Below are 15,036 nucleotides of genomic sequence, written 5' to 3'. Positions count from 1 at the left end.
ATATTAAACATAGAGGAGGGAGTAAAATGTTGGCAAGCAATAAACATTTCAGGACGACTATGTCTGAATTATTATCCTTACACTTTCAAACATACTAGTTGAATAAGAGAGAGATGATGAATTATGGCAAATAGATTTATTTATAGACTAATACAACAATCAGTAGCGGATTTAGGTACAGGCGACGTGGGCAGCCGCCCAGGGGCATCTTGCCCGGGGCAACACGGTGCGAGGCGGGCGCTGAAGGAGGGGTTCGCCCAGGGCGACATACAAGCAAGAACCGCCACATACACTTGAAACAAATAGCCAAACTGAAAACTGCAGACAAAAATGCTTTCTGCTACTAAGATCAGTGAAATGTAGGCTAAACTGACACGAGTGAAGAGCAGAAATGTCAGCTAGCAAGCAAGTCACAGTAACGAAGAACGCGAAGGGGGGATTCTGGCAGAGGGGAGATTTTCGACACAACACCTGTGCAGAAGCAAAGGCTACGTATGTATTACAGGTATAACATATACTTTATTTATAACATATACTTTATTTATAACATATACTTTATTTCACTGAAAATCCCTTATTTATTATAATGAATTGTTTTATGGTTATTTTGAGATTTGTTACACTACTTTCAAGAGTGAACTATTGTATTGTATTTATTTTCTACATGGTGTTAATGCTGTGAGGTCATCAACGGGAGTCATGCTTTTACTCCTCGGTTTGCTCAGAGCCTGATGAGGAGAGGTATGTGTTATGTTACGCTCCGCTCTTTTCAATGCACATGTAAGCAAATGTCCCAATAAAGACACCCGTCATTGATTTAGTGTTGCGCTACTGTTTTTAGGAATATATATATTAGTGTGAATGGGGATAATGTTTGACTGCAACTTTGCAAGGTTTGCCCAGCCACGGTTACCTTTGCGGGTCTCTCAGGTGAAGACAGGGTGAGTTTTCAGACAGGAATTCAGCAGTCTTTTGTCTTTTATCAGGCTGATATAGTTGTGTATGGCAGTCCAGACGGCAGCATCAAGCTTGGCTTTGTATTTGTATCCATTCCATGCAGGTATGTTGTGAAATGTGACGATTTGATATGTAATGTTTAATGTGCTAATTAGTTAGCCGTTGTTCATTTTGTTACTTGTCTGGACATGTCAAAATGGCGTTGTTGCCTCATTAGTTTACCTCAGGTACAATAGTACACTAAGAAATATTTAGCATTTATTAGCTAATTATTTCTGTACAACATTTATAAAATGAAATTAGTATTTTGAAAATATGAACATGTACATCTTGTACAATGCATTTTTAGTTGTTGACGTGAGTTAGCTCAGAGCGTGATGAAGAGAGGCTAATATAGTTGTGTTTGGGAGTCCAGACAGCAGCACCAACCCTTGTCTTGTATTTGTATCCCTTCAGTCACTAAAAGAAAGACAACCAGCATAATTGTGTCCAGAGACTTGTCTTCCACCTACACCTCACCAGAACACAACGCAGAAAGGTACAGTACTGTACAGTGCCTTTAACACGTGCATGATAGGGAGATGAGGCCAGAGGTTGCATTGCATTACAACTTCTCTCTTTTCCCCTCTCTTTTCTCTCTTCCCTCTAACCTCTTTCTCTCTCTCTCCCTCCCTCCCCATTTTCTGTTCCTTTTTTTCTGTCCCTCTTTCTTTCTCTTTTCTCCTCACTTTTCTCTCTCTAATTTCTCTCTCTCTCTCTAATTTCTCTCTCTCTAATTTCTCTCTCTCTCTAATTTCTCTCTCTCTCTCTAATTTCTCTCTCTCTAATTTCTCTCTCTAATTTCTCTCTCTCTCATTTCTCTCTCTCTCTCTATTTCTCTCTCTCTCATTTCTCTCTCTCTTCTCATTTCTCTGTCAAAGCTGAGGTAGATAATATACAAAGTGAATATATAAAGTGAAAAACAACAAAAATGAACAGTAAACATTACACATACACATTACATACACAAACATTACTCTCTCTAATTTCTCTCTCTCTCTTGCTCTAATTTCTCTCTCTCTCTCTAATTTCTCTCTCTAATTTCTCTCTCTCTCTCTCTAATTTCTCTCTCTCTAATTTCTCTCTCTCTCTCTAATTTCTCTCTCTCTCTAATTTCTCTCTCTCTCTCTAATTTCTCTCTCTCGCTCTAATTTCTCTCTCTAATTTCGCTCTCTCTAATTTCGCTCTTGCTCTCTCTCTAATTTCGCTCTCTCTCTCGCTCCTTTTTCTCTCAAATTCATCTTTTTCCTAATTCAAGCTGCTTTATTGGTATGAAAAACATTGTCACTTTTGCCAAAGCAACAATGTATACAATATACATTGTAATACAATTATAAAAAGATAACAAATAGTAATATAAAATGGTTGCAAATGATAATACAACATGAAATACAAAAATAACAAGGTAAGTCAGTAGTAGAAATATAATAAATAAAAATGGAAAATGAAACTAAAACTAACTTATAACTAAATAACTAATCTTCACCATTACATCAGTACTACAACTACCATCATCATTACTACTACTACTACTACTACCACTATCATCATTACCATCATTATTACTACTACTACTACCATCATTACCATCATCATTACTACTACTACTACCACCACCATCATTACTACTACTACTACTACCACCACCATCATTACTACTACTACCACCACACTACTACTACCATCATTACTAAACTACTCATCACCACCATCATCACTAATACTGCTACCACCACCATTACTACTACTACTACTACTACTACCACCACCATCATTACTACTACTACTACTACCACTACTACTACTACCACTACTACTACTACTACTACTCATACCACCATCATCATTACCACTACTACGACTACCACTACTTCTACTACTACTACTACTCATACCACCATCATCACTAAACTGCTATCATTACCCTACTACTACTACCACCATCATTACCCTACTACTACTACCACCATCATTACTACTACTACTACTACCACCATCATTACTACTACTACTACTACTACTACCATCATTACCACTACTACTACCTCCATCATCATTACTACTACTACTACCACCATCATTACTACCACCACCACCACCATCATTACTACTACTACTACTACCATCATTACCACTACTACTACCTCCATCATCATTACTACCACCACCACCACCATCATTACTACTACTACTACTACTACCATCATCATTACCACTACTACTACTACCACCACCAGCAAGAGCAACATCATTGATAAATACAGAGAAAAGAGTCGGCCCAAGAATTGAACCCTGTGGCACCCCCATTAGAGACTGCCAGAGGACTCGACAACATGCCCTCCGATTTGACACAAATCTGGTTAGCTTCTGGAGGTTCTTGAATGTGTTCTAAAATTAAAAATAATAGCGATACCGTATCACATTCGAGACACGAACAAAACACGTCTTCACTGCTTCGCCATCTTGGGAAATTATCACTGTTTGTGATGACACCAATGGATGCAATAGCATGTGGCCACCAGATGGAGGTATTGGAACAAAATTAACATGAAGTCACTGCCATTATGGCACAATTTCCAATGGGATTTAAAACATTTTCTTATGGTAATACTAGGAGGAAGATGGATGTCCCCCCTCATATATAGGTGTAAAAGGGGTCAAAATAAGGAACGCTTCACGAATTTGCGTGTCATCCTTGCGCAGGGGCCATGCTAATCTTCTCTGTATCGTTCCAATTTTAGTATATGTGCTGCCGAAGCGAGCACAATACAGACGTAGGAGAGGCCCTCATATATAGAGCACAGCCCCCTTGACGTTTTGGATCCTGGTTGCGGTCAAACAGACCTTCAGAGGCTCAAAAACCACCCATAGAAGGTTCCCACAGGATATTGTATAGACATGAAACTGGTAGGGATAATAATGGCTACCTTGTGTGTTGTAATCTTCTAACCTCTGCCTCAGAGTTGCAACGTATGCTGGGTGATATGCGAGTACACTGTCCCGTCTAGGACGTTGATAGGGTAGAACATAATGACGTAACAAAAGCCCTCGCACAAAACCCCACCCACTCACTGAAACCCGACACGCTCTGGGGCTGCATTCACTAAAGGTCCTCATGCATAAACGTAGCAGGAAATGTTGTGAAGCCTACGTCAAAAATACCCTAACATGGGGATTTTAAAATCGTGTACCTTACATGAAAATGTGCTATTTGGTAAGAAAGAAAGTGATCAGTGATCAAATGCAAAAACTGCTGTTTTGTGACATTTTGACTTTAGTTATAGATGTAGAGACATTTAATTGATTATTATAAGGAATGATTCTAGACTAAAATGTAGTGTAATAAGCTTTTGGACTCCTCCCCCTGCTGTTTGAAGTTGCTCTTCCCCTGGTCTTTGTTCCCCACCCTTCCCCCGCTCTCTGCAACATGGCCTGGCCAAAGATACTTATAACCAACTCCCCATTTAGTAGCGAGAGAAGCAGAACAGAGCAACACAGAAGAGTAGTAACAGAGAGGAGAGAGAACTAGAACGAGAGAAACAGCAGAGAGGGAAATGGTAAAGAGAGCGACAGAGAACTAGAGATTCATATGTGGCCTGGCTGTGGTTGGAAGGTGACTGTTTCAACGTTCATGTTGACACATTGCCAGTGTGGTTCAATAAGAGTTTTTAAAACTGGTGGTGGGGGGAGAAAGAGACCGAAGGGGGAGAGGGAGAATGAGAAAAGAGGAGGGAGACAAAATGGGGAGACAAAAAGAGAAAGAAAGGGAGAGTGAGAGACAAAGGGAGGGAAAGAAAAAGGGGAGTGAGTGAGAAAAAGGGGGAGAATGATGAGAGAAAAGGGAGAGGAGAAAGAGAAAAATAGGGAGAGAAAGTGTGACAGAGAAAGAGAGAGAAGGGGGATGTCATTGGATTGGCTGACTTTTTATTTTTTATTTCACCTTTATTTAACCAGGTAGGCTAGTTGAGAACACCTTTATTTAACCAGGTAGGCTAGTTGAGAACACCTTTATTTAACCAGGTAGGCTAGTTGAGAACACCTTTATTTAACCAGGTAGGCTAGTTGAGAACACCTTTATTTAACCAGGTAGGCTAGTTGAGAACACCTTTATTTAACCAGGTAGGCTAGTTGAGAACACCTTTATTTAACCAGGTAGGCTAGTTGAGAACACCTTTATTTAACCAGGTAGGCTAGTTGAGAACACCTTTATTTAACCAGGTAGGCTAGTTGAGAACACCTTTATTTAACCAGGTAGGCTAGTTGAGAACACCTTTATTTAACCAGGTAGGCTAGTTGAGAACACCTTTATTTAACCAGGTAGGCTAGTTGAGAACACCTTTATTTAACCAGGTAGGCTAGTTGAGAACACCTTTATTTAACCAGGTAGGCTAGTTGAGAACACCTTTATTTAACCAGGTAGGCTAGTTGAGAACACCTTTATTTAACCAGGTAGGCTAGTTGAGAACACCTTTATTTAACCAGGTAGGCTAGTTGAGAACACCTTTATTTAACCAGGTAGGCTAGTTGAGAACACCTTTATTTAACCAGGTAGGCTAGTTGAGAACACCTTTATTTAACCAGGTAGGCCAGTTGAGAACACCTTTATTTAACCAGGTAGGCTTTGAGAACACCTTTATTTAACCAGGTAGGCTAGTTGAGAACACCTTTATTTAACCAGGTAGGCTAGTTGAGAACACCTTTATTTAACCAGGTAGGCTAGTTGAGAACACCTTTATTTAACCAGGTAGGCTAGTTGAGAACACCTTTAAACCAGGTAGGCTAGTTGAGAACACCTTTATTTAACCAGGTAGGCTAGTTGAGAACACCTTTATTTAACCAGGTAGGCTAGTTGAGAACACCTTTATTTAACCAGGTAGGCCAGTTGAGAACACCTTTATTTAACCAGGTAGGCCAGTTGAGAACACCTTTATTTAACCAGGTAGGCTAGTTGAGAACACCTTTATTTAACCAGGTAGGCCAGTTGAGAACACCTTTATTTAACCAGGTAGGCTAGTTGAGAACACCTTTATTTAACCAGGTAGGCTAGTTGAGAACACCTTTATTTAACCAGGTAGGCTAGTTGAGAACACCTTTATTTAACCAGGTAGGCTAGTTGAGAACACCTTTATTTAACCAGGTAGGCTAGTTGAGAACACCTTTATTTAACCAGGTAGGCTAGTTGAGAACACCTTTATTTAACCAGGTAGGCTAGTTGAGAACACCTTTATTTAACCAGGTAGGCTAGTTGAGAACACCTTTATTTAACCAGGTAGGCTAGTTGAGAACACCTTTATTTAACCAGGTAGGCTAGTTGAGAACAAGTTCTCATTTACAACTGCGACCTGGCCAAGATAAAGCATAGCAGTGTGAACAGACAACACAGAGTTACACATGGACTAAACAATTAACAAGTCAATAACACAGTATAATAAAATATTAAAATAGTCTATATACATTGTGTGCAAAAGGCATGAGGAGGTAGGTGAATAATTACAATTTTGCAGATTAACACTGGAGTGATAAATGATCTAGATGGTCATGTGCAGGTAGAGATACTGGTGTGCAAAAGAGCAGAAAAGTAAATAAATAAAAACAGTATGGGGATGAGGTAGGTAAAATGGGTGGGCTATTTACCGATGGACTATGTACAGCTGCAGCGATCGGTTAGCTGCTCAGATAGCAGATGTTTAAAGTTGGTGAGGGAGATAAAAGTCTCCAACTTCAGCAATTTTTGCAATTCGTTCCAGTCACAGGCAGCAGAGAACGGGAAGGAAAGGCGGCCAAGTTAGGTGTTGGCTTTAGGGATGATCAGTGAGATACACCTGCTGGAGCGCGTGCTACGGGTGGGTGTTGCCATCGTGACCAGTGAACTGAGATAAGGCGGAGCTTTACCTAGCATGGACTTGTAGATGACCTGGAGCCAGTGGGTCTGGCGACGAATATGTAGCGAGGGCCAGCCGACTAGACCATACAAGTCGCAGTGGTGGGTGGTATAAGGTGCTTTAGTAACAAAACGGATGGCACTGTGATAAACTGCATCCAGTTTGCTGAGTAGAGTATTGGAAGCTGTTTTGTAGATGACATCGCCGAAGTCAAGGATCGGTAGGATAGTCAGTTTTACTAGGGTAAGTTTGGCGGCGTGAGTGAAGGAGGCTTTGTTGCGGAATAGAAAGCCGACTCTAGATTTTATTTTAGATTGGAGATGTTTGATATGAGTCTGGAAGGAGAGTTTACAGTCTAGCCAGACACCTAGGTACTTATAGATGTCCACATATTCTAGGTTGTAACCATCCAGGGTGGTGATGCTAGTCGGGCGTGCGGGTGCAGGCAGCGAACGGTTGAAAAGCATGCATTTGGTTTTACGAGCGTTTAAGAGCAGTTGGAGGCCACGGAAGGAGTGTTGTATGGCATTGAAGCTCGTTTGGAGGTTAGATAGCACAGTGGCCAAGAAAGGGCCAGAAGTATACAGAATGGTGTCGTCTGCGTAGAGGTGGATTAGGGAATCGCCCGCAGCAAGAGCAACATCATTGATATATACAGAGAAAAGAGTCGGCCCAAGAATTGAACCCTGTGGCACCCCCATAGAGACTGCCAGAGGACCGGACAACATGCCCTCCGATTTGACACAAATCTGGTTAGCTTCTGGAGGTTATTGAATGTGTTATAAAATTAAAAATAATAGCGATACCGTATCACATTGGGTGAGGCAGGTTACCGGAAGGTATAATCAAATTAAAAATCGAAAAGAGATCGAAAATCAAATTTAAATATATATACAAAAAATACAAAAGCACACGAGACACGAACAAAACACGTCTTCACTGGAAATTTGGAAATTATCACTGTTAGCGCTATTGCGTATTGGAACAAAATTAACATGAAGTCACTGCCATTATGGCACAATTTCCAATGGGATTTAAAACATTTTCTTATGGGTAATACTAGGAGGAAGATGGATGTCCCCCCTTATATATAGGGGTAAAAGGGGTCAAAATAAGGAACGTTTCACGAATTTGCGTGTCATTCTTCTATTTTCCTAATGTTCCAAATACCCATATTGTTCCATTAGTCCTCTCCTCCAATCAGAGCTTTAGCTTGTTTCAAATTGGAGAAAGAGAGCAAAAACCCACCAATGAAAAGTCTAGCTTGTTTGAAATGTTTTTCAGCCAATCATCACTCTCCGAAAGTCCTGGAACGTAAACTTGACCACAAAAAAAAATATATTTTCCGGCAGCCATTGTTTTGATCATACCTACCCGGTGAGTATCTGTGGTAATTTCGCTTAATTTGCAAAGAAATCCACACCAAGGACTATAAATGTGATGAAATATGACATTAACACCTCTGGCCAACCGCATTTTTTTTTACGACAGAGGCTACCCGAACTGTGTAATTTAACAACGTCTGTAGATCGCTAGCTACTGTAGCTCTAGTATAGTGTGCTGCATGCTGTGCGCAGGCAAGTTAGCATTGTCTATCAAATATTTTTCTGACAGAAATGGATAATATCCTATGTATATATATTGCAAAGAAATTAAAATAATCAACTAGTAAAATGTGATGAAATATGACAATAACACGTCTAGCCAACCGAATTGTTTGACTACAGGAGCTACCCGAACTGTGTAATTTAACAACATCTGTAGATCGCTAGCTACTGTAAACAAGGTTTACAACAGCGCAAACGTTTATTTGACTGCTGACAACCCTATGAAACCTTAGCTAACATCTATATCAACTCAAACTTGGAATTGTATACTGTTTAATTGTCGATTTTTCTTCGTTTTTTGATGGCATGCATTTGAAGTGTATGTAGTTGAATGCATTGTATTGATGGTCATTGGGGGCAAACGTGTCTTTCTATGTAAACTGAATTTAACTGCATGTGAAATAATAAATCACCCTAATCCTACCCATAACCCCCAAACCCCCCACTGCTGTCCTCCTCCTAGCAGACCTATCAAGCAAACATAAGTTCCTTTTATATGTATCTAATACAGTTATGCTGTTACTTGTCACTGGTCACTCCTCAGTCATGATAATAGTGTTTTTCTTGCCTCCTAAGATGGAAAATCCTAGTTTCTGGTTCACGCCCTCACAGGAGTTGGTCCTCAAGTCCACACCCCAGGCAGTAAAAGTGGCCGCTGACGGCCCCCCTGCTTCTGGTGCTCAGGGCCCCCCTGTGAGGGCTAAGAAGTGGGAGGAAGTGGAAGCAGAGGCTCGAGCCCGTGTCGTCTCCGAGGGAGGTGACCCCGGTGCAGAGATGGTCGTCCTGAGCCGGTGCGCAGAGCTGGTCAAAGCAGCTGCTGACATAGACACATGTATGTTTTTACATCACTATTAATTGACATGGGACATTTGATAATTATTCAGTTCAAGTTTTTGCTGACATGTATTAAAGTGTTTTGAATATTTGTCCCTGTCATCAGCCCAAGGAAATGTATTGGTAAGAGTCATCTGGGTTTTAGAGGAGAGTCACTGCATGTATGCACTATTAAATATCTTCCCTTGCCACTGTAGCTGTCATCCTGTATGTAGCTGTCATCCTGTATGTGGCTGTCATCCTGTATGTGGCTGTCATCCTGTATGTAGCTGTCATCCTGTATGTGGCTGTCATCCTGTATGTAGCTGTCATCCTGTATGTAGCTGTCATCCTGTATGTGGCTGTCATCCTGTATGTGGCTTTCATCCTGTATGTGGCTGTCATCCTGTATGTGGCTGTCATCCTGTATGTGGCTGTCATCCTGTATGTGGCTGTCATCCTGTATGTGGCTGTCATCCTGTATGTGGCTGTCATCCTGTATGTGGCTGTCATCCTGTATGTGGCTGTCATCCTGTATGTGGCTGTCATCCTGTATGTAGCTGTCATCCTGTATGTAGCTGTCATCCTGCATGTCGCTGTCATCCTGTATGTCACATAATCATGACTTTCTATTTTCCATTTTAATCACTAATTTCATGTAAGTTTTACACTCAAACTTGACCAACACTCATTTAATTATTTTGTTACATCCTATCACTGATTGATATTCATCTGGGCATGTTGGAATTGTGCTATTAACTTAATCACTGTTCATATACATATGTCTGTTCATTCATGGAAGCATTTATTCATTAATTTAACCTATATATTTCTGTGTCACTGCAAAAGCCGTAGCCCAACATCTCCACCCATCGCTCCCTCGGCCTCTGCCTCCAAATGACCGAGCCCCGGTCCCTGCCCCGGTTCCTGACCCGGTCCCTGCTCCTGCCCTACTAGGGCGGAGCGAAGAGGAGGATTTGCCCCGGCAGTCCTTCCTGCCTCCAAGGCCCGCCTCAGAAAGTGCTGAGGTAAATTCATCAACTGTAATTACTCCACATTGTTAAGATATTAAACATTGGACACAGTTGTCTTGTCTCCTGCATACTCTCTCCCTGTCCGTTTCTCTGAAACATTACCATCCCTTCTCCCCCATCACTCTCTCCTCTCACTCAGCTGCTGCTTCCAGAGAGTTGGCGTTCATCTCTCACCAAGGAGCAGCAGCGGTGGATCGGCCGCACGCTGTTCACCAGGGATAGCTTTGGGAGGTCGACACTCACCACTGACCTGGTCACGTGGTGGAACCCTCCCCAACCGCGGCCGATCTACAATCAGCCACCCGCATCCCCCGACCCCTTCTTCGCATGTCAGCTGTTCCTTTGGATGCCCGTACGTATATGGACATACAAGCTGGCATGTCCCCAGTCTGGGTGCAGAGGCACACTGTGCCAGGCTGGGCTCTACAAGACCATCCGGAGGGTCTTGGACATCGACCGCTGGTATCTCATGGCCACTGAGTACCTGGAATGCGGCCGGTGTAAGAAGAAGGTCGCGGGGTGGTCACGGGACCTTGTCAGTCAGCTGGACGCTCGGCATCGCTGCCAGTTTCCAGCAATATTGACATACAAGTAAGTTCACAAGGTTTTGTTAGTTAGTAATGAAGTTAAATGAATGCATGTCATTCATATGCTTTCTCTCTCTCTCTCTCTCTTTTCTCTCTCTCTAGCCTGTCCTGTGACCTGCGGGTTGTGAGGATGCTGAGGTCGCGCACTTTGGGGAACAGTGCGTCACAGACCTACAGCAAGCTGTGTGAAAGTCACAGCGAGTCCTGGATGCAGCGTTGTATACAGTACCTCGGGGAGTGCAAGCAGTTTCTGGCCTTGGGCATTGGGCGGCAGTTCACTGATCCACCGGAGATGCCCCCGGTGCCCTCACCCGTCTGGCTTCTGACCGTCTACAGCCATGACGTGCTATCGCGGCTGGACGAGGTGAAGGCCAGGGTCACCTCCGTCTTTGGGTCCATCTTAAAGATGGACTCTACCAAGAAGGTGAGTTTTCACTTAAAAATGTGAAGATGAGTCATGTCTGATTTTTTTTTTATATCTATATTTAAATAATGTCTTTACCTTTCTGTCTTTTGTGTGTCTGTCTCCAGGTGACTAAAAAGCTTGTGGGTACCGCTGCAGACACGGCCGCCTGGGTTACCAACGTCGGTAACGAGCATGGGCAGGTCCTCGTCAGTGTCCTCACTGCCGGTGAGGGCGAGGGCCTGCTCCCATGGCGGCTGGTCTCATGGAACGGTACCGGCTCGCCGGGGTGGCGCCCCCCAAGCTCATGTACGTGGACCGAGACTGCTGCTCCAGCTTCGGCGGATCAAAGACAGGTGCCATGTACAATGACTGGGACCAGCTGGTGGTTCGGCTGGACATCTGGCACCTGATGCGGCGGTTCGCGTCAGGTGTCACCACTGAGAGCCACCAGCTCTACGGTCCCTTCATGCGGCAGCTGTCAGCCTGCATCTTTGAGTGGGATGCAGGCGATGTCTGCCGACTGCTGGAGGCCAAGAGGTCTGAGCTGGAGGGGAAGCACGGGATGGTCGGCCTCACCGAGGCAGAGGTTTCGAAGAAAATCGGCAGGAAGGAGATTGCGCTTCACTGCCGGCGTCGTACGCGTGGAGCTGCGGCGACCGAAGTCCTTCTCCTTGACCTCCTCGAGACCTTCAACAGCGAGAAGGGGGTCGACACCCTGGGCATCCCGTTGCTGGACTCCATCCGCATTCAGGCGATCTGGAAAGAGCAGAGGCGCCACCTCCACTGCATACAGGACCCACCCGGTGTACAGCTGTACACCAAGACCGGCAAAATCACCAAGGGCGGCGTGATGTTGCCGGTTTATCGCTGCGCACGGGGCTCCACATCCTTGGAGTCATTCCATCTCCACCTCAACCGGTTCATCCCAGGTAGTTGTCATTGTGGAGCTTAAAGTAATGCTTAATGTTTAATGTTAACAGCAACAGCTCTCCCACCCTAATCGTGCCTTGTTCTCTCAGGTACCAGGGCAAATGCAATGCATTTCCAGGCATTCCTGTTGGATGGACTGATGAGGTGGAACGAGGACCGTGCGCAGGCAGCAGTGGAGGGGAAGAACAGGAAGCCCCTGCTCTCCTACAGTGGCCACCTGCAGCACATCCTTAACCTTAGCAGCCAAATTGTGCTTGGCAAGGAACAGGTTAAGGACTACTCCAAGCCTAGCGAGTACACAGGTAAGTCAAGTAAGAGAATGAACATTTACATCAGTTTCATTAATTACATCCCATTAACACTTCTCTACTCTGCTTTTTATTTGATTTATTTCATAGGGGAACTCCTCGGAGTGGAGTACCTGTACTCGCAGACTGGCAGAGTGCTGCAGGATGTCAGCGGGGACCCTGACCTTCCGGAAGAGGCAGCCGCCGTCGAGCAGCTCGACGAGGAGGACGAGGGCTTTCAGGAGGAGGATGTAGACCAGACAGTCCACATCCCCCATGTCACGCCTATGAGCGCCCCGTCCTCCAGCTCAGCAGCACCTCTGTCAGGGGGACCTGCTGACGCACCCAGGTCTGGGCCATCCAGTCCCACCGCCCCTGAAGACGGAAGCTCTCCTGAGGCCCCTGGTCGACACAGTTCTCCTCACCCTGAACACTCCTCTGATTCAGAGGTAATTATACTTGACCTTTTGTGTTGGTAAAAACATACATGCTATTGTAACCTCTTAAATAAGGAATTGAGACAAACTCAAGACACAAGTTTTGGGTGTTTAATAACAAGGATGCCATCAGCTGAGTGCAAACATTTTAGAAAGATCACATTTTAAAAGAATCCATCAGTGTTATTTTCTGTTAGTTACACAATGTAAAATAACATCTATTTCCTTTGTAGAAACATCTTAAGTGTTACCCCTAAATGTAGGACATTATCTCTTTATCTTCAGGAGGAGACTAAAGGTCCTGATGCAATGCCAGGCTACCAGCATGTCCGCAGGCTTGCCAGGGCCTTGGTGGGGGTGAGGAACCGTCAGGGGTTGTCGGACCGCAGGGTAGACGGTCTGGTGGCACTGTGGCTGGTGCTGCCAGACTTCGACAAACAGCGCTTGATCTACCCTGCCCGACACCAGGAGAGGATCGTTCAGGGGCGGTTCAAAGCAACGAAGGGGAAGTCGTCCATTATCCTAGGAAAAGACTCTCTCCAACGGTATGTTGTTAGTGTTCATGTCCTCCACCTTACTATTTTATTGCCTGCCTCTACATTAAATGCATATGAAGGTCAGGCGATGGCTATCATTTTTCAATGTTCTCTAATTATTTATCTCTTCTGTTTCAGTTGCCTTCTCGGACTCAACTCGGGCCCTGCAAATTGGCCGGGCACCAGCCGTTTGGTGGAGGCCATTTGCAGTCAGCTCTGTCAAATCCATCCCAGTGCCACGCAGTCTGCCGGCGTCAAGAAGAGCAGGTGGGCGCTCATTCTGGCAGACTACGTGGGCATCAGGGAGGCAGTGCTGAACAGCCCGAGGTTGATGGCCCAGACCAACCTTCAGCTCTTTGAGCTGAATCAAAGGACCATTAGTCAGTGGTAAGACATTAACTTATGGACGACTTGTTACATAAAGCCTTGTGACTAATGACAATCTGAGTGACAGCTTGTTTGTTTTCTCTCCCTGTTTCAGGTTTTCCCGGCGTCAGAAGGAGAGGGAGAGGATGGTGCTGCAGCAGGGAATGGGGCTCGCTGCTGCCCCCAGCGTCACCACCCAGCCCCTCCCTGCAGCCAAGCCCCTCCACTTCAAGCAGGAGGGAATCAGGGCACCCTTCCTTTTCCCTACGCCACCCTCCCCCCCGGTCCCACGCCAAACCATCCAGCAAGGAGAGCCCGCTCACGTGCCCATTCTGCCAGCCCACCTGGAGCAACAACCCCCCGCACTTCCCGGCCCCTCCCCAGCCCAAGGACCACAGACGGGCTGCTCTTCACCTACAGTGTCAAGGACAACGGCTTGGAGGAGGAGGAAGAGGATGGCGGCGGACACAGAGGAGGGGACAGCCGGGAAGAGAAGGCAAAGTGAGCATTACGTCTGCTCCAAATGCGGATTGCCGAAGCGCCGGGAGACGGGCCACAGCCACTTCGGCGGCGTGGGGTTCTGCTCTGTTGCTGCTGGGGGTAAGGACGTGGCCCAGTGGCTGGCGGAAATGAAGGACGCTAAGGGGCGAGGTGAAGGACACTGAGCCACTGGCTGGGTGGTCGGACGTTTTTATTTGTAAATAGTTCACTGTTCCCCTCTACCTGGACCGAGACCTTGAGCGCGGTGTAGAGGCTTGTGTGTGTTGAGGACCCTCAGAGCTATATTGTCTGTAGTCTATAAGACTACTGGTAGGGTAACCCATGGTAGGCAGTTCTGAGGCGAGACACCAGACTAACATCGGTCTGTTCCCAAACAAAATCCTGTAAAAAAAAAATAAGAGGATAGACATTAAAATATACAAATATAAATCAAACATGATTTATCAACACATCTTCAGGTGAAAACTCAACTTCTTGGTAGACTAGATTACCTTTTGCAAACATTTCTGTCCACATTTCACTATGGAGATTGCTTACATTTATTTAATGTTTATTGGATTTACATTGCAATAATTATCTTGCATTTCATCCTGTTTCCCTATGTATATTCTGGTTCATCATTAAAACTCCTAGACTGGGCTTCTGTGTCTGTCT

The 15,036-nt window shown here is 44.7% G+C and overlaps 2 protein-coding genes and 1 non-coding gene across 3 annotated transcripts; 2 read left to right on the top strand and 1 right to left on the bottom strand.

Annotated features, from left to right (window-relative positions):
- Positions 1–3,654: 3,654 nt before the first annotated feature.
- Positions 3,655–3,761, bottom strand: LOC127932715 (U6 spliceosomal RNA). The gene has a single exon (XR_008146400.1). It is a non-coding gene; the product is annotated as a U6 spliceosomal RNA (small nuclear RNA).
- A 4,393-nt stretch (positions 3,762–8,154) lies between these two features.
- LOC127931951 (uncharacterized) lies at positions 8,155–11,367 on the top strand. The gene is made up of 5 exons (XM_052526107.1): positions 8,155–8,255; positions 9,062–9,317; positions 10,148–10,326; positions 10,472–10,923; positions 11,022–11,367. The coding sequence occupies exons 2-5, from the start codon at positions 9,062–9,064 to the stop codon at positions 11,365–11,367; spliced, it is 1,233 nt and encodes a 410-aa protein (XP_052382067.1). The 5' UTR covers positions 8,155–8,255.
- LOC118381196 (uncharacterized) lies at positions 11,195–15,021 on the top strand. The gene is made up of 7 exons (XM_052528075.1): positions 11,195–11,343; positions 11,451–12,254; positions 12,345–12,557; positions 12,654–12,991; positions 13,265–13,524; positions 13,654–13,902; positions 13,997–15,021. The coding sequence occupies exons 2-7, from the start codon at positions 11,573–11,575 to the stop codon at positions 14,544–14,546; spliced, it is 2,292 nt and encodes a 763-aa protein (XP_052384035.1). The 5' UTR covers positions 11,195–11,343; positions 11,451–11,572; the 3' UTR covers positions 14,547–15,021.
- Positions 15,022–15,036: the final 15 nt, after the last annotated feature.

This window comes from Oncorhynchus keta, chromosome 10, assembly GCF_023373465.1.
Source record: "Oncorhynchus keta strain PuntledgeMale-10-30-2019 chromosome 10, Oket_V2, whole genome shotgun sequence".
Taxonomy (NCBI): Eukaryota; Metazoa; Chordata; class Actinopteri; order Salmoniformes; family Salmonidae; genus Oncorhynchus; species Oncorhynchus keta.
This window is presented reverse-complemented; position numbering and strand designations above follow the sequence as displayed.